Source organism: Lissotriton helveticus, chromosome 1_1 (genome assembly GCF_964261635.1).
Source record: "Lissotriton helveticus chromosome 1_1, aLisHel1.1, whole genome shotgun sequence".
Lineage (NCBI taxonomy): Eukaryota > Metazoa > Chordata > Amphibia > Caudata > Salamandridae > Lissotriton > Lissotriton helveticus.
The window spans coordinates 1782715330-1782735846 of NC_136057.1; the positions used below are offsets into that span (position 1 = coordinate 1782715330).

Consider the following 20517-nt stretch of genomic DNA (forward strand, 5'->3'; position numbering starts at 1 on the left):
AATGTTTCATTCGGGAACCATCGTTCCCAAATCGCATAGAGCAGAGGCTTCCTTAGGTCTTCGACTTGACACTGTTGTTCATACCGCTTTGCTATCTGTTTCTTTAAATCTTAGTTCCGAATACTTACTTCGATGTTCGTTGCCTCTTATAGTTCGAGTGTACGAGAAGCCATGCATTATGTACTGAAAGGATTTTAAATTTGGAGAGTCTTCCGCATGTTTTTTGCCAGCAAATAAAATCTCAAGTTTATTCTAGTACCATTCCGAAATGGCGGCCGCATTGAGTTCGAAATAATGGGCCTCTGTTTGCGTGTTAAGCCTCGCTCTACAGGCGCGGGGCTTCCGCGCTCTGCATTGGCTACGAGGAACCGGAAAGCGCCGCGTGGCCCGGAAATACTCGTTGGCCGTTGGTGAGGAGACGCACAGAAAGCTCCCCGGTTTCGGAGCTGCGATCTTCTAGTGCCGACATGGCCGACCTGTCCCTGGATGACCTGATCAGGAAGCGGGGGCTAGCGGCTCCGGGCAGGTGAGCACGAAGCCCCCGGAGTGCACGAAAGGCCAGTGGGTTACGCAGCGCATGCCCCGCCCACAGCCTAAAATCTAGTTCCTTTTAGCGGCTGTTCCTCAGGTGTTTCCCCTGCTCGGCCTGGAGAAGCTGTCAGTCAACGAATAGACAAGAGGGATACACCATAACGTAGACCCTGGTGTAAATCGGGAGCGCAGGAGATCCATGGAGAGGAGAAGGGCTGCTTAATTCACGGAGGGAGTAGTGAAGCAGAGGCTTCTGGGGGTGGATGCCAGACAATTCATGAACGGAAGGAAGAGAGTCGAAGGAGTGGAACGGACAAGGGTCCCCCTGATTGCGGAGGGTGGCAGCCATATGTACGTGATTAGTGTGGCAGAAGTATTAAATGGGACTGTTGGGTTATGGAAGGAAACGTTATAGGTCGTGGCAAGGGGGTCCTTCGGTGATCTGGGTCGATGGGGAGAAAGAGGTTTCCCTATAGGTCTGAAAAATACACTTCACTATTCATAAAATACTGGAAGTTGGTCAGATGACATTAATACAGTGAAGCAAGAGGCGTGCTGATAATTCAGAAGGACAGATAAGGTGTTTTCATTGGGTGTAAGCGGATAGTTCTGTCTTTGGAAGCTAGGGTGCTCATTTCAAGGAAGATTAATCTAATTAATTCGAGGGAGTTTCCTGGCTATTAGTGAGAGAGGAGACTCATAATTTCATTTGATAGGGGCCCTAGAGTTGAGCATTGCATGACTGGGTTTCTGATAGTTCCTTTTTTGGAAAAGGGGACCCTGTTTTGCCAGCCTTTGCATGTAGGAGGGGGCCATTTTTCCATGTACTGTATTGCAGCATTTGTATTGCGCTTACTATATCCCTCTGTGGAGCCCTGAAATACTTATCTATGTAGGTATCTCGTGACACTGTGTAGGTGTGTGGTTGAAAGTGTGTTATCCTTGGTTTGAGCCTATGTATGTGGGAAGTGTTAACGTGTCATGCATCATGACCACCGAGGTCAGTCAGTCACCGATGTGTGATTGCCATGTTATGGGGCTCATTATTTTACTAAGTGATTGCTGAGAAAGTGTGAGAGATTGATGTGGATATTTAAAACTTGTGTATGCTGACAGTGCTGATTAACTCCGCATTTCCCTTATCGTAGTTTATCTTTTGCCTGCTCAATCAGATTTCTTATGGTGGGTATAGTAGGATGTTGTCCACTTTGTAATCTTATAGATTTGGAAGAGGTAACTGGTGTGAAGAGTGGGGGTGTAGGAGATCTTCACAAATACAGTGTTACTGTCCTCGTTTAGATGGTTGCCTTTAGACGTCAAGTAAAGTGATTTGCTAGATGCACTGCATGAGCGTCATCTTTTTTTTGTCATAAGAGGGTATCAGTGCTCGGAGTCCAGGACTATTTGGGACATTCAGATTGTGTTAGACTTCTGGTGACCAGCAAAATGTAGCAGAACACTTTGGATGTGGTTAGTATTGTATTGCATTATTTCATTTATATAGCGCTTACTATCCCTATGTGGGTTAATGAAGTTCTTGCCTACGTGGGCAGCATGCTACTAGTGCAAGGAGTGTGCTTAGAAGGGTGTTGTCTTTGTTTTGGTCTTTTGTGGAAGTGTTTCCATGTTCTGCATGAGGACCACTGAGGTGTGGTTATAGTAATCAGCTTAGCTGTGTGATGGTTTAAGAAGTGTGGGAGATAGGCACACAGTTAATAGTTTTTAATAAGCTGACAGTCCTTCAGGTCCCTTTATGGTATTTCTTATTGTAATCCAAATAGCCAGTTAATGTACCAGGTTGTTCATTTTGATTTTTTTCTTTTGTTTGACATTTATGGTATTGAGAAGGCAAAAGAGGGAGGGCGAAACATTGAATAATTTGGTAAGTGGGCCTGTATAGCCTTAATCTGTTCCATCTTGTTTCCATGATAGTTCCATAGGTCCTTTCATATATTATATGCCTCTCCAGTTGATGAGGGATCAGGTAGTTAACTTGTATATGGTGACATGGATTATATCAAATCGATAACGGGAAGGCCGTCATGTAGACTAGAGTAATTGTCCAACATCTTGTGGTTACAGCTAGGAAGTAGGGTAGACCTTGTTTCCTATGTTAGTGAAGTGAGAGTGCAGAGGGATATATGGTTGGAGTCCTCCATGTCATTTAGCAGATTGTTGATCTTCTGTAGAAGAGTGGCAGTGTGTACTTCTAGAACTGATTTGAGAGGCATATCTCTTAGTTGGGATGGCAGAGTTATTCTATTCCATCAGCATGCCACAGTCATTGCACCTTTATGTTGGATGGAGCTCCCCAGTATGGGTCGGTGCCTGTTGTCTGAACATAATGTACTGGTTGGGAATGTTCCATACCTGAGGACTGTGCTTATACTTCTAGGAGGTTATTGTTCATTGTTCTTTCCCTGCATCAGCAGTTGATGTAATTATCATTAGAACAACCAAGTTTATTTACACTTGCCTTCTGAAATGTAAAGTCTCCTGGATTCTTCAAATCTTGTCTGGCAATACGTTTCAGGGCTTGATGGTTTGTACAGATAATACTGTTTGTGTGTGGATTTCTTATTGTGAGCCACTATGACAATCCTTGGTACTCGCCTGGAGTACAGTGTTTGTGTATTGTTAAAAATGTAATTTGTGGGCATTGTGGTCCTTTTACTCAGGTTGCTCTCTGAACTGTACTAAGTTCTTTGAACATTGACCATCTAGCTACAGGCAGCCAGTGGAGTGGGTGCAGTATAGTATTGTGTTCTCTGTTTTTAAGGCATAGGAGTCTTGCTGCAGTGTTTTTATATTCCTTGAATTTTGCATGTGATGAAACGGAGTGCCAAGATATAGGTTCTTGGTATAATTTATTTGGAGATCGCAAGAGTGAGGATAGTATGGTGAATCCCCTATTGGGCCCACTATAGTTCTCTCCTATGTTAGCCTAACTGCACACGTTGTAAGCTGTTTTTGCTTTGCACATGTTACAAAGTAACACGTTTGGTTTTGTGCCACACTGTTATTCTAGAAGTTGACTGCACATGTTTTGTTTTTTAAACTCTTCTGCTGGGATTCAGTCTGAACATTTCGAACAGGGTCAAACAACACTGCCATGTTTTTCTCTGTGGCCGGACACTAACCCCTAGACGTAATAGAGAGACCCAGCTGCTGTTTTTGAGCATGGCATTGTCATCATATAAGCTGAGACTTGCTTTTTGGAAATAGAGAGGAGAATCTCCAGCAGAGGAAAGGTCCCGGGACGAGCGTGCCAGCTGTGTGCAATCTGAGATGCAGCCCAGCTAATGACAGGTTCCAGGTATGGAGCCTGGCATCACTCCCAGAGATCATTGATTTATCATTGTGCTTATGTAGTGAGGCTAGGCTTAGGCAGATATACCATTAACCATGATAGGGCTTTTCATTGTGTGCAGTTTAATAGTAATGCTAATCACACTGCTAAGTTTTGTATGTTTTCTAGTTGCAGCACAGTTGCTTCATAATAGAGCTCAATAGTTTCAATAATTATTGTAAACTGATCTTGTCTTATTTCTGTTTATTATGGACATGCATGAGTGAGGAAACTACAGGTGATGACCTGTTACTGTGGTTCCCCTGGAGGACTACAGTGTTTTGTTCTAGGGTGCCAATGTACCTGTTACTCTGGGAAGGTTAGGAGGGTGGGTAAGGCACTATGAGTTAGTCAGAATTTGTGACCATAGGTACTGATGTGGTATAGTGACTTAGTCCCTACATACTGACGTTTTCTGATCCCAGGCGTACTTTTCCCAAACAGAAACCGTGCAACAATAGCTTGTTTTTGTGATATCCATGAGTGTCAGTGTTTTCATTGTGTAGAAGTTGCTCCTTGACACATATCATCTGGGTTCGACCTGGATCCATGCGCAATTCAAGGTTTCTCACTTTCTGGATTTACTTGGCAGTGCATGAAGTTTCTAGGTCATATGGCAATAGGGTGGTTTTTGTGTCATTGTGCACAGGTAGTGATCTGTCTTTATCATCTAAGACAGGGCACAAGTCTGGGGTACACGGGGGTGGACGGTGTTCACCCACTTCTTTCACAGGGTGGACGCCGTCCAACCTGCCAAGAAATTGGGCCGCACTGAAAAAGATGCTGAATTCGCCCTGGTGTAATTTCCAAACATCCAGCACCTGCAAGTTGTCTGCTTTCGATCCGCAACAACGTGCAGGTGGGCACAGGATGGGGCTCTTATTTCTGACTCTTGCTGGCCCATAACAAAGGCCGAATCTGAGACGTCATCAGACCTCCTTTTGTTCGAGTCTCCTGGCTGGCAGCAGTCAGAAACCTCACACCTAGAAGCAAATGCAGCAGGGGGGAAAGAAAGGCTCACATCTTGTAAGCACTTCACACATACTTTAGAGAGACAGCTTTTCACTTTGTTCAGGCTCTGTTTAAGAGATATGCATGCACTGTAAGAGAGTCAGATGTGTTGATCTTTCCCAGTATTTGCACAAAATAAATAGCATTTATATAGCGCTTACTACCCCTGAAGAGACGTTGTAATAATTTAAATATTACAATTTTTTCTTTTAAAGCACTATGGCTAGAGGAAGCTTTACGCTGACAAAAGGCAAGATTTGTTTGTGTAGCATTCAAAAGTATGACTCTTCTGCCTAAATCAGGAGGGGTTGCAAGTATACTCGAAATGTGCTAAAATATACTCATGATACCCCTGCTAAACATATATGTGAGGGCTTAAGATCTGATGTCACTTCTTGTGATTCCACTTCCTGTGATGTCACGCGTTTCACGCGCTACGGTGCCATACGCCATGATGCCACTTCCTTACTGATTATCTAAGATAGTCCCGCCACTTCTTTTTTAGGTCGAGCCTAGCGCAGCACGCATTCGTTGCTCTAGGAGAAGGCATCTTGGAATCACTTCAATGTTTCTGCAAACTCGTGCGTGTGGTGTTCGATTTTTCACACATGCTATCGGCCTTTGCATGTGGCTTTCAAAAATGAAAGGACGCAATTGGTCAAAGGCGGGTGCATGTCCCACCTTTTCTGAAAATGGTAATCCCACAGTGTTTAGCGGTTGGGAGCGAGCAGCGACGCGCAGTGTGCCATCTTTTGTGGATCATGTTTAATTTCAAGACCTTGCAGCTATCCTTACAAGGCGCGTCCCCTCCACCAAGGGACAGACCCCACCGCCACAAGAGTGCGCGCTTCTTTTTCCAGCACTCGCATTTCATCTATGTCAGCTCTTTCTTCCTGCACCGTTATCTTTGTGTTAGTATGTTATTATCAAGACATTTGCTGTACTCTGTAGTTGGCCTCTATAGTCACCTCTTTTTCAGTACCATCTTAAAAATTGACTGCACCTTTTAACATTAGCATTTTTTCATCCCCATGGTACGCGCTTACTTTCACACCTCTGCGCAGCTGTGGTGCGTGTTTCCTTTCCCCACATTGCTTTTGGTGCTTGCTCGATCCAGGGGCGTAACGTAACACAGGCCCTTGCTGGGGGCTTAATTGGAGCCGGTGTCTGCTGGTACGCACATGGGCACTTAATTATTAGCACTTGCTTTTTGTGCGTGCTTTCTGGCTGCTAAATAATGCCTCTGTTTAGCTGTGGTGCGTGCTACCTTTCACATCTCTGCACAGTGCACAGCTGTGGTGCGTGCTTCCTTTCCCCCATTGCACAGTACACAGCTTAAAAATGGACCGCACCTTTTAACATTCATGTTTTTTCATCACCGTGGTGCATGCTTCCTTTCACATCTCTGCGCAGCTGTGGTGCATGCTACCTTGAACAGTGTTAAATACTGCTTGTAAGTTCAGAAGCAGTTAGGCAGCCGCTCTGCTCTTGTACACACTGTGGTTTAGGCCATCCTATATAAATACAGGGGCTGACTCTTTGCTTCGGCCTGTAACTGATGTCATTTTCCTTAATAAAATTGGAGAGCTAAGTAAAACCAATCTTTCAAATAGTTTACCTAGGAATAAATCACTGGAAATTGGGCTGTAGTTTGCTGGATTGGATGGTTAGAGGTAGTTCTTCTTGGGCAGGTATTTAATGTTTAGAGGATTTCAGCTTGGGTGGGAAATATCCTAGTTCTAAAGACTTAATAGGCCAAAAAAGGTTGTCCATCTAGCCTTCATGGACTTAAACATGTGTTTTGATACTGTGGACCGTCCCAATCTGTGGGTAAGTATGTCTCAGAGAGGTATTGATAGTGCAATTATCTTACTGCTTTGTAGACTACACACACACACACACACACACGCAACAGCCAGAGTCGGTTCTAGCAGGAATGGAGACCTCACCGAAGAATTCCAATCAATAACGGGTCAGGCATGGGTGTGTTTTAGCACCAGTTCGCTTTCTAATTTACATGAATTCCCCATGAGAGCACTTGGTGAGGGCTGGAAAAAATCCCCAATGGTCCACTCACAAGAAATTCCTGTATTTTATGTAGATGACACTTTTCTCATTGCTCTAACCGTTAATAGACTTCAGTCCCTGATAGATGCTTTTAACAACTTTATGAATAGTTTAGGACTAAAGACAAACCTCACCAAGTCCTATGTAATGAAATGTGGGCCCAAACTATTGAAGACCAGAAAATGTAAGCTTAGTGGTGAAGAAATTATGGGGAAAAAACACTTCACGTATTTGAGTCCTGATTGATATAGAATTTAACTGCCAGCTTTTAGTGAATATAAGAGTTATGCAATTTCAAAGGGCAATTGAATCAGTTTTCTGATTTTCCAAAACGCTGGGACACAAATCCATCAGTGAGCTGCTTTGCATTTTTAAAAGTAAGTGTGGGGGGAACTGGGAGTATGCTAATTGTAAATCTTGACAAATTCTAGAAAATACATTTATAAGAAGGCTACTAGATGTCCCACATTCTGCTGCAGCGTCTTTTTGCAATGAAGAGGTTGGGCTGAACCATATAGAAGACTATATTAAATGGGATTTCAACCCCTATTATTATGGCACAGAATTTGGAAAAATCCAGAAGCTCACTTATGTAGAACCATTTTACTAGACTGCATGCATTTTGATAACTGCTTACATATTCCATGACTCAAATACATGAACACAACAAGATGATGGACGGAGGGCTGAAACCTTTCACTCACCCCTATTCACAAATCAGGGTTTAATCCATTGGTTTGCACACCATGCCACCCCAGTTGGGACCCAGCCATATGCAAATCGGCCTAGACCCTGCTTCCCATGGGGACAGTACAACCTGAACTGCCAAGCCAGGTCCTCCCTGGACTGGAAACAAGCATCCTAGGGCCGGTTTCGGGGTATTACCCCCTCATCAGCCAGGCTAGCTTGAATCCAGTGGTACAGTGAGAAAGGGATCCATGTCTAGACGTACCCTGACCATTTAGGGAACACATAGCAACACAACAAGATGATGGACGGAGTGCTGAAACTTTCCAAACACTAACAAATCAGTTGTAACACTGCTCCCCATGGGAGCAGTCCAGCCTGAACTGTACATGAGCGAATGTTTGACATTGTTCAACACTCTTGTCTACTAATTGTTCTTTTTGCATTTCTCACCCTGAGAGGGATGGGTATGTCCAGACATGGGTCATCTGCTCTCCATGCCACTGAAGTCAAGCTAGCCTGGCTGAGGAGGGATGAAACCCCGACACCGGTCCCAGAATGCTTGTTCCCGGTCTAGGGAGGACCTGGCCTGGCAGTTTGGGCTGGACTGTTCCCATGGGGAGCAGGGTCAAGACTGAATTGCATTAGGCTGGGGTTTAAGTGGATTGGAATGGGAGAAAAAAATACAGTGAAGTTAGGCCCGGATCTCTGTTCTGGGGTGAATGTTTAACATTGTTCAACATTCTGTACATCAATTGTTGTTATAGTTTTCCAAGACATTAAAACAAGTTTTGAAAGGATGGATGTCTTCGCATTCTACCGCAATCCGGCTACTTTATCCAGCATCCCTCTAAAACAAACAAAAGCGCTTTTTAGGGCTCGGCTATAACGCGCTGAAAGCGCGTTCTCGCCGAGAACTATTGTCGGCGTCTCAGCAGTCTGAGACGCCGATGGGAGACAAGACCTGGCCGCGCGCAGCGTTTTTCCATAGGATAACGTTGTGCGCGCGGCCAGGTCTTGTCTGCATGGCAGGCCGGATCGCGTCGCGCGCCTCTGTGGAATGCAGGGGGAGTCTGCATACCAGCGCGCGGCGCTGATCAACAGGCAGGGTCAAGTTTTTCACTAGCAGTATCTAGCCAGTGCTGCCTGCAAAGTGCACTTTTACAGAATTTCTATTTGATACATTTGTGGTGTTGCCCTTCAGTTGTGTGCCAAGCTGATGTACTGTGGTATTGACGGAAAATGTCGTCATTGTGTTGCCAAATGCCAAGGAAGACTGTGTCATGATGTACTGTAAATAGAAAGTAACTTGATTTTTCTTCGTTATTTTGCATGCAAGGCTGTCATGATTACATTGCCTAATGTATGTCCGCTCAAGAATAAACATTTGCACATTGCAGTGTTTGCATCTTACTGGTCTGCAGTTGATCATTGTGTTTGACCAAGGTCTGTACAATTCAAAGTCTATTCCTTCATTATTGTGTTTTACAGAGTATACATTCATTTTGACTCATACAAAGGCGTTTCAAAAATTAGTTCACTGCATATTTATAGTTTGATTTTTGAAGAGCTTTTGTTATGAGAGGTTGTAGAAGTGTTCAGGATTTTGGTTATTTTACTTGTGATCGCTGCATATATTTTTAACAGTTGGATGTTTGTAAAAATGCATATTCTGCCCATTTAGATTAATCTGTTCCTACTATGTAAGTTTTGCACACTTTGGCCTTTGTTACATCTAGCCAGGAGTAATCCCTCTTATTTATGTGAGAGTTCTGTTAATTCGGGGGGAGCGGACATAATAGGCAATACACATTTTTGAGCAACGTGTGGGAATCCTTGATGCCCCATTCCTGCATGTTTTACACGCTGTGAGCATATGTGCGCGTGCACCACGTCCGACTCACACATAATTATTAGCATGCAGATGCTATAATGTCTGAAGTTAGATCTTTAGCTGGTAAGGAGCTAGAGAATACTTTTTTTGCGTATCTATACTATGTGCTGCATTTAGTTCATATGCATTAAAGTAAAGAACGGATGACAATCCAGTCAAAGAGGCACTGCTTTGTTTTTCAGTTGCCTAAGTGTGTATGCCTCATCACTTCCTTCATTACACACACGCACACGCGGACACCACCACTGCCATCACCCCTGCCATGCACACACGGACACCACCCCTGCCGTGCACACACGGACACCACCCCTGCCGTGCACACACGGACACCACCCCTGCCGTGCACACACGGACACCACCCCTGCCGTGCACACACGGACACCACCCCTGCCGTGCACACACGGACACCACCCCTGCCGTGCACACACGGACACCACCACTGCCATGCACACACGGACACCACCACCATTTGTAAAAAATTAAGTGAAAGGGCACTCGTCAGGAGGCTACTGTAGTTGCCCTACACATTAGGCGACTTTGAGCTATTGGCATTGTAAATGACAATGACTTTTATTTATGTTTTGGTTTTTAAAACATAAATAAAAGACCTTGTCATTTACAATGTCAAGACCTTAAACTCGCGTTCATTTACAATGCTAATAGCTCTAACTTTTGAAATGCCGAGACCGTTGCATTGTAAATGCTTGTTAATCAATGTGCCCAAAGGGCACAGTCAGGGAATAAATGTGATGGGATGGGAGTAAACCCTCAGGACCTGCCTGCACGGCTGGCACTTCACTTGCAGATAATTGTAAATGAGAGACAGAAGTTCCATTTGACAACGTTCTGTCTTAAAATCTTACATTATATATTTGCCCTTCAAAATAGAGGAGTTTTGCCATTTGTTTTTCTTGTCAGGTGGTATGGTTATCTGGGAGCGGTCTGTGGTTCACGTATGCCCAGTTTCTGAAACTTTTCTTGCTGTCCATGTTGTTTCTGTGTCATGACACTGCCAAGGGCAAATTTACATTCCGGTGATTAATCCAGAAACATTGACCAATTTGACTTTTTTTTTCCAGACTAAATTCAAGACCGGTGGCAAGTGGTATCCGCTCACGCATTGGAGTTGCACCGCGCTTTGGAGTACCGCCACGTGCAGGAGTCCCAGCACGCACTGGAAACTCCCAGCCCACCTTCAACAGAGCTGTTGTTCCCGCTGCTGGTTTCCAACGGACGTTTGACGCCCGTCAAAAGATAGGCATCACAGATGCTCGCCAGCGACTGGGGCTAAAAGATGCTCGGGAAAAGTTGGCACAGAAGGATGCCCGTTTCCGCATTCAGGGCAAAGTGCAGGACGCTCGAGAGATGCTCAACTCGCGGAAATTGCACAGTGACATCAGTGAGCCATTTGGCAAAATGTTGGATGCTCGTGAGAAAATTGGCTTCAAGCGTAATGCTCCTGCAGCCATCATCAGCCCCGCAGTGGCCTCAGGCTCATCTAACATGAAGATTACAAAGACCATCCAGGTGACTACGCTTGATCGAATCCTAGTCTTTTTTTGCTCAGTGTGTACCCTATTTCTTTTTCATGTGGTAATTACATTGGATAGTATTAGCAGAATGTTGTGCTCATAGGTAGTAGTAAACTCAGAAGCACACTTCCTCTTGAGGATCTGTGATTCTTTTTTTTTCTTTCTAACATAATGCCAAGGAGAATTTGGAGACATGTGATGGAGTATTTGATAGGGGCATTCTGAAATGTGTCGTAATGGATCATTTGGAGCAAGCAGTGTGAGGGCTATGAGTTTGTGAGTGGTACCTGAGATTGCATGTTGGATCTACAAGGTGAGAGCGCAGTTATGTGGGTGCCAGATGAAGGGTTCATTTTGAAACTGATAGTGGACTAAAAATGTTTTTCACGTAAAATTGCAAAAAAAAGGATGGCAACTACGAGGAATACTCCATACACCAGCCTCATAGTGATGGGAGAAAGCAGTCTTTTAATGCTTCATCCAAACTCCCAGCACATCTGTACAGTACATTCAAAAATTGTTTTATCAACCCAATCTCTTTCCTGGATTACTGTTTTGAAGATTGCCCATGATGAACTAAAAGAAACTACTGGCTATAATCTTTATATTGTAAATTAATCTAGCTGATAGATTCTGCCTGAACCTGATGAATTTCACTGGCTACCAGTGGCACAGAAAGTTTATATTACCCTGCACTGTCTTCAGAGTACAAGAGCAAAACCCAAAATGTGTAGTCCTTTGCTCCTCACTATATATCCAGTTTAATGCTAGGCTGACCACTCATGCTCAGTTCAGTTGCAAGGCCCATAGAGGTGGGGCAGTCAGTATTTTGGGATAGCAACTCTTGAGTTAGTTTAGCTCAGACCTAAGAAATCAACGAATCTGACAGATTTAAATTTAAAATAAAAACCGACCTCTTGAAAGAGGTGTGTTGATCCCTCCCAATAACCACTCTTCTGAAAAATACACAGGCCCCATCTGTTCACAAATCTAGTCTCTCTAAAGCCTGCATCTGACAATCACCTGTAGTGTCATGTAGCCACATGTATACATAATGGAAACTGAAAGGGAGCTATTAAGTGAAAATGTCGCTGCCAAACAATATAAAGCTGTGAGAAAATGCCCTCTTTCTGCATGGTATCCCCCACTTTTTGCTGAACTGCTGATGTCCTTTGACTAAGTGTGCCCTGGGCTCCTGAAAATCCAGTACCCAGGGCCCATGTTCTTTCCCTAAAACTGCACTGAAATCAAACCCCAATTGGCATCTCTGGCCACAGGTCAATGGTAGTACAGGTACCCAGGGCACTGTGACCAGGGAAGAACCCTAAGGGCTGCAGAACTTATTGTGCCACTCTTAGAGGCCCTGTACCACTACACTCACACACTGCCTTTGCAGGCTGCGTGTTTTGTTGCAGAAGAAAGTGAAGAGTTGACATGGCACACATCTTGCAGATGGGGGGAACCAGCCAACCAGGGAAAGGCTTATGCCCCCCTCCCTTTGGGGCGGTGGCATAACAGGGGTGTACCCACCCTGGGGAAGGGACCCGTTGGTCCCAATCTTTTTACCTATCTGAAAGACCCCTAAATCTAGTATGTAGGGGCACCCATGAACCTTGCTTCCTCAGACAAGAACTTGCAAGAAGAATAGGACGAACAGCTGTGCGAAAGCTAACGAGGAGGATGCCCACTTTCTTGGCCCCAGCCCTACTTGCCTGTCCCCACCATGAACCTGCTCCAGCGAAATCCCAGTGTGTCCTGCAGCCAGCAACCTTGACAAACCCAGAGGACCTGCCTGCCTTCAATCCCAAAAACTGTCTCCTGTGAACACCGGATTTGTTCAAACAACAGACTCCAGTTCCGCAAGGATCCACTGGTCTGCACCGGACGCCCACAGCCTGAGTAAGAGTGGCCCAACACTAAGAGGAGGTCCCCCGGCGATCCTGACCCGAGATCCGGTGACCCCTAACCTGCCTCCAGCTGACGCCTGCAGCCTCAAACCAGAAGGTCCCCCCAACCGCGACCACGAGCTGGTAAGAAAATCCAACCCTAAAAGGCACCCGACGCCTCACTGCCTTGGGTGGCCTAACCAACCCCCAGCATCCCAACTTACCTCTCCAAGTGGTGGTCCCTCTTAGAAGACCTTCGCCCGAGCCTGCAGTGCTTTTGCAAACCGGAGACTCCCCATTGAAAGCTACAATTGGGGCCTTTGGTGTGACTGAGGGCAGCACTGATGCCAGCGGGAGCTGTATAGTCAATCATTGTAGGGGAAGGAAAGCATGTATATTTAGTGGCTGAACGTAGTTGCGCAATGTGAAAACAGAAAACCTGGGATGAATCGCAACTTCTCCACTTGACCAAGTTGTGTGACCCTGGGCAATTGTTTTATTTCAATTTCCCTCCTTTTTCTTCATTATCACATGTAAGAGGAACTCCAGATGCACGACTTCAGGATGCGTGCTGTTCAAAACCATCTCCTGTGCTAGGATGTAATCACTAATGGCATTGTCGGCGGGGGGGGGGGTGAATTTTTCTAAATTTGTTTGAAAACCACCACTTAAAAACAAAAAAAAAACTTTTGAATGCACTGCCTTAATTTGATTTACAAGGGTGAAATGGATTTACAGGTCAAATAAATGCACTTTTTTAATTTAGAAAACTATATTGTATTTTTACACGTTTGCTGTCTTTTTAAATGAAGGTGTTCCAAAAGTTAAGGGCCTAGTTACTTCCTTTCCCTAATTGCAAATATATAAGTGCTTGCTGTATATTTAAAACCTTTTTTTCAGGTTCGTGCCGAGTCAAGCAAACAGTAGCCAGTGCTGCTGCTTTCCAGCGGGCCTCATGTTAAGGGCAGGAGGGCCGCACTTTGAGTATCTCTGATTTAGGGGCATCCAGCGCTTCTTTGTCCTTGGATCTGACGGTGGTTGTTCACATAGGGTGAGAGTGATGTTGTCCCATAGGTAGCTTTTTTAGTCTGTAAAGAGCCAGGTGGAGAGGCTGTTTCCTCCCAGTCTGCGTCTGCATTCGGTCTTGGACTAGGAAAATTAAGTTTTGGTGAGGTCTCACATCTGCTACATTTTAAGTATGAAGCCATTTTTTCTCTAATACATTTTGACAAGTTGTCTAGAGTACCCTTTTCTTGCAATTCTTTGTGCCTTTACAATGCAATAGACCGCATTGTAGATTAGGACACGAGGTACTTCTATACCAGAATGGATGATATCCCGGCCAACTCCTTGGAATAACTGGCTACAACCTCAGACAAGGTTCTCAACATGACCCAAAACCTTGACAGATGCAGTAACATCTACTAGAGACAATGCCACTCTGATGTTTATCAAAGAAAAAACTTCTTGCTCCCCTTCTCCTTAAGACCACCCATGCTGCCCCACAGTAACGTAATTTGCTGTTCATCCTCCTTCAGTTACAAAACCCTAAACAATGTCAGTTATATATTTGAAATTCAGCAAGAACTTTCAACAGAACACCTAAATTCCACTGGTACTCCAAATATCCCATCAGATAACTAATAGTCGAAAGTGACCTTGAAGATCTTTTCTTCAAAAACCAGATATCTAAACGGATTTAAGTGGTGTAGAAATCCCAGATGACTTGTCGACCTCGTTGAACTCATCAGCTATGCCCATTTTCAGAAAACTTCTGAAACCCCATCTGTTCACCCAGCCTGTGAAACTCCCTGTTCTTTAATCTTTTTCCTTGTTTCCACCTTCTTCCAAATTTGCTTTCCACTGGTGTCCTGTTGTTCCAATGGCCTATGTTGTACATTGGCATGGATTGCTGTACAAATGTTAAAAATAAGTGATGCCAACTTGAACAAACTGTTCACTGTGCTTGAGTGAAGCTTCCTTGAATTGAGCAAAAATTGTTGACGTTATCTTGAAATCCTCTGTCCAAAACATGATTTGGTGAATCTAGGGCCAGATAGATGTATGACCATTTTTGCATGCACAAACTGGTTTGCGCATGCAAAATGAGCATGGGGAATGTACAAACCCTATTTTGCTCTGATTGACCCCTAACATGTAAGCTTTTTGAAATTGGCACACTTACCTGTCAATCCCTGCGCAAACAGCCGTGAGGGGAACGGCTTCCATTCTCCTTTATTCCTGCTGACAATCAAGCCGTGAGGGGAACGGCAGAGCGGGACACCCGACACCAGGCCACGCCGTGAGGGAAACGGCCAGCAGAAGACTTCAACTCCCAACAGGCGCTGGGTTACGCTCGTTGTTCGCGCCTGCGCAGGAGGGCTGATAAAAACCGGGAAGCACTCACGCACCGTGGGACGCGTGCGAGCGTGCCCCGGGCCAAGCCCGAGTCAAGGGCGGGCCCGTCATAGGCCGTAGGAGGCCGGGCAGGGCCGACCCCCCAGGGCAGTTCCTGCTTGTGCCTGTAGGTGAAGATAAGAGTGGGCAAGCCATCCATCACCCCCACTGACATGGAGATCTAGATCCTGAAGCCAGTAACTACCGGGCCCAGGTAAAGTGCTGTACGATCGAGATGGCATAAGACAATTATAGCACTCTTCCACACATATTTTGACTGAATTGGGCCACAAAGTTAAACCTTGGACTGCGAGAAGCCTTGCCAAAATTGGGGACTGTTGTGTTTCGGATAGTGGGGAAAAAAAGGCATAAGTTGTCCTGGGTGGTGTATTCCCTCTGTTTACCCCTAGGTTCAAATTGGGTTCATGAACCAAGAGTTAGGTAGTGGAAAAATGGGGAAACGGGTGGCTTCTAACAGAAATAAAACGAGTTGTGCTCCCCCACCACCACAAACATCTTTAGATAAAATGCTGCAGAGGGCTATTGGGGTGGTTAACACTGAAATTGAGCTAACGGAGCGGAGGTTGTCACTCAATCCAGATATATTTAATCAAACACTGGATCCACCCACATTAGTATTTACACCCCAATCGCCAGAGGTCAAACAAAATAAGACGCCCACCCGGGTTATTCCACCAAAAAAGGTCCTGCGAAAGTGTAGACCAGGCACAGCCGCCCCCAAAAATGGCAAACGCAAGTCAACCACTGAGGCTGGCCCTAGGGGAAAAAAACTCTGTTGAGAGACTGTGGCCATTGAGGATAAGAGCGCAGGGTACGATCCCGAACAGGTTATTCACCAATCTGATAGTGGAGATACTCCCTACCCACCACATGGGCATGCAACCTAATGGACGCTCTACATGACAAAGTGAGGGCTACACTAGCCCCTCTAATCATTAGATTAGACAAACTTGAGAAAGCGATGGCAATGGGGGATGCCGGAATTGCAGTACAACCTAATTCCACCGCCAAGAAGGCAAGGGGAGGAATGGAAAGTGGCTGTGATGGGATCACTCCACCGCTAATACACACAATAGGGGAAGAATCCATCATGGAGGGCCCACTTACTACAAGTGACGGAGGGGTAGAGAGAAGTAGACATGTGAAGAGTAATAGTAACCTCAGCCAGGCCCCAAGAGCAGAGCGCAGTCCCCCTTCCGCAAGATGTAGCATTAGCCCTAACCTCCCAATACCGGACACCAATAGCAACAAGAGTGGGCAACAAGAGCATGTTCATCAAGTTGCTAGGAGCGTGCCTGGTGAAACCGATCTCCCTCATATAAATCTCCCCCCGGCATGTGCCCCATATGTTGTCATACTAACAGGGACGTCAGTGGCACCCAATGTAAAAGAGACCCCACTCGAACTTAGAAATAAATGCCTGTTTTGGCTCGCAAGATGCAAACATTTCGACCACGCCAGAGCAGGGGAAATAATCATGGTGCGAAGAGTAGGGTGCGTGGGAAACCACAGGCAAATAGACTCAGGGGAGTATGTCGTTATTACTTTTAAAAAGCCTAATTCTGTTAGAAATGTACTCTACACTCCAATTAACCAGCAGAATGCCCCAACAGGTATCAGTCTTCGTTCCCTAGACATTTTCTATCCCAAACAACATATGATGCTAACCGAGAGTGTAGCACCTAGAATGCAAAGATGGGCCCTGAGACTGCAAAGGAGAGAAGATGGGACCTGTATAGTAGCTATCCCCAATTTAACATCAGGATAAATAACAGGTATGAAGGTCTTGAGGAGGTGGACTGACTGGGAGGGGTGCATCAGGAAGGGGAAAACCCCGCAATCATGTGACAGGCACAAAGGGCAGCATCGGAGTCTAGTGGGTCCTGCTTGGTTGGTGGGAGTAGCGCAGACGGTGCTCTGTGCTCTGGTTCAGCATCAGTGACTACCCAGAAAGGCGGGGCCATGGTTGTATCACCTTTAGTAATACAGAGGGGCCCTAGTGGAGAACCAGGCGGGACACCTGGCAACTCACACGGACCCCATTCCAGTGATCTGCTGGCCCTGTGTCATACCGACACAGAGGCACAGAGTAGAGCCAGAGCACAGGATGACAGTATCCGGATCCTGTCCTGGAACCTGGCTGGACTTAAGAACAAATTACCCTGTCCAGATTGGGGATTTGTTGTAGATAATCATGATATCTGCATATTCCAAGAGACATGGGCAAGGGAAGACATCAGAGAGCAGGCATCGCTTCTTTTAATATTCTGGCTACCACGAAGGGGAGGGTGAGACCGTCAGGCGGTTTATCTATTTGGGTGGGTACACATCTTGGCGTTAAAGCCGAGCAGATTTCATCCTCCGCCGATGATGTCCAATGTGTTCTGTTAACACTCTCCTCAAAGACACAAATAGCCCTAATCAATGTCTACCCCAGACCTGTGAACAACAGACAGGAATCTGGTGCCATAGAGGAGCTGGGATATCTTATATCATCTCTGGACCCAGCAGTCTTGTTGATAATAGGAGGCGATTTTAACTGCCAATTCGAGCCTCTTATTGATCCATCCCTAGACGTTCCAACTGAGGAGCACCAGCATTGGTCAATACCCGACCCACAGATTCCACCGGTTAAAGCCTGGACACCACTGGTCATGCAACTTAACTCGCTCACCTTGGCCCGCTCATTGAGGGCTTGCAATGGGAGGACCAAATCTGATAGACCGGGCCAGCTCACGTTTAATAGAGAGGGGCAGGCCTCCTTGCTTGACTATAATCTGGTTGAGACTAAAACCTGAGATAGGGTCCTCGATTCCTATGTCCACCAGAGGCAGGATAGCGACCATAATGCCCTAGTAATGAATAAAAGCAGGGAGTATGGGTTTGTCCAATCCCCCACCAATGTTTAATAGAGAGCCTAATGCACTAACATGATCTAACAATAGGCGGAGAGTGAGATGGAGTCACATCCAGCAATCCCTACCCAAACTAGCCAACATATACCAGCATGTGCTACCATTGTTAATCGAAATGGGGAAGGTAGGCAGCGGTGAGTCTCAAACAGGCTTACTGGACAGCCCCCTAAAAATCCATGAGCAGCTAACGGCAAAATTGCTTGATGCATTTTTCCCAGTGACAAATCCAAGGAAAAATAACTGTTCTAAATGTCCTTGGTTTAACGCAAGTTGCCGCAAAAGCCAAACAGGACCTCCTAAATGCAGGGAATGTAAAGGATAGGCCAGCAATCATACAGCTTAGGGCAAGGTATAAGTGGATTACCCAAACAGAAAAGAAAAACTGGGAAGTGGAGAAGTGGGAAGCCCTTAGGACGGCCCTGAACGATAAAGATTTGAAATCATTTTGGGCAATAGTAAGTTCCGGGAATAGGGGAGGGCAAACCGCCCTAGAACCTAATATAGCACCCAAAGTTTGGGAAACGCACTTTGGGGCACTATATGGTGAGCAGAATGAAGTAGGCGACTCTATTGTCTCTCCAACGCCTTCCCTGGAGTTCCAGCTGGAAGGTGTGTGTGAGAGTGGAGCATGCTATTATTAATCTGTAGCCCAATAAAGCACCCGGCCTAGATAAAGTACCCGTGGATCTGTTCCAGATGGAACCCAAAATCTGGGCCCCCTACTTGTGTGCCCTGTTCAATGCCATCCTCAAGGGTATGGACCCCCCCACCCAGACACTTGGCCTGGGGCCGAGATAGTCCCTATACATAAAAAAGGTTGCCCTCTCCTACCCTCAAACTATAGACCCATCAGTCTAATAGACACTACTCAAAAACTCATGGGACGGGTCATTCTGGACCGAATACAGGGTTGGATAGAGAAGATGGAAATACTAAGTCCATATCAGGCTGGCTTCAGGGCGAGTACATCAACCGTCGACCAGATATTCAGACTTCAGCTATATTACTGGAAGACGGTGAGTATAGAGGGTGGCAGCCTCTATCTCATATTCGTCAACCTGAAGTCGGCCATCGACTTAGTTCCCAGGGAAAAACTCTAGAAAGTACTATGCGACCCTAGGATCCCACCTTACCTCCTTGACGTGCTAGTGAGGCTGCACGCAGGGAACTATGCGCAAGTAAGATGTGGAAAGTATGGGGAACTCTCTGCACACTTCCCTGTCAAAAAGAGGGTACGCCAGGGATGTGTCCTTGCCCCTACTTTATTCTGTCTTTACATAAATAGGCTTATCGAACATCTAAATAGTACTAAAGACAGAGATGCACCAAGGTTAGTTTCGGGGAAAGTTCCTGCGTTGATGTTCGTAGACGACACCCTGTTGTTGTCCAAAACACCAATGGCCATACAACGCAGCCTGGATGGTTTTGCAGAGTTTTGCAATTTGAGAGGCTTGGAGATCAATTTAACGAAGACCAAATTCATGATCTTCAACCCCCCAAAACCACTCGCCCAAATCCCTTCCTTGAAGTCATACCTTTGGAACGAGTAAGGACATTTGAGTACCTGGGTATTACACTATCAGAACATCTTGTATGGGAAACACAATTGGCCAAGGCAGGCCTCAAACTAACGCAGACGGTGTGGGGGATTATGAAATTGCATAGTACCTCCACGTTCAAGCCAGCTGCCCCTGTTATCGAAATATATAAAGTCCAAGCAGGGCGGCTGAACTGTGGGGGCATTGTAGACCCTCTAACCTCATGAAAATAGAGCACAATTTCATGAGGCAATTATTGGGCCTACCTCGTAGCACCCCCTTAGTCCCCCTCCGCATGGTAATGGGTCTTCAACCCATTGATGAAGAGATTGCCCTAAGGCCCAGTACATTCTGGCGTAGGCTATGGGTGATGCCAGAGTTGTCGTATTACAGAGCAGAGCTTAGGGACATCCAATCAAATCTAACTAATAAGAAACTACTGTGGCTTATCCACATAAGGGATCTCTGTGCTAGGCTAGGTAGGCAGGACCTCTGGAAAACGCCTGAGTCAGCGTGTCCACTAATTTCCAGGTTAGATCTTGTGCGGCACTAGAGGCATCACAACCTATTAACCCTCCAAGAAGGGGCGTGGCTACGCAGGCGATCGCAATGGCCGCCTGATTGTAGAGCTCCGCCGGACGGGCTGGAAAAAGGCGACATTCACATGTGATCCGACTATGCCTGGGGTC

General features: G+C 45.7%; 1 protein-coding gene across 2 annotated transcripts in view; it reads left to right on the forward strand.

Annotated features, from left to right (window-relative positions):
- The first annotated feature begins 365 nt into the window (after nucleotides 1–365).
- The window catches only part of POLDIP3 (DNA polymerase delta interacting protein 3), a 130905-nt gene continuing 110753 nt past the window's right edge, over nucleotides 366–20517 (forward strand). Inside the window, exons 1-2 of one of the 2 annotated variants that reach the window (XM_078640358.1) lie at nucleotides 366–526; nucleotides 10619–11066. In XM_078640358.1, the coding sequence (XP_078496484.1) occupies nucleotides 468–526; nucleotides 10619–11066 (507 nt within the window). In that variant the 5' untranslated portion in view covers nucleotides 366–467. Of the gene's footprint in view, nucleotides 527–735; nucleotides 883–10618; nucleotides 11067–20517 lie in introns of those variants that run through there. The other variant, XM_078640353.1, reaches the window with a different exon arrangement.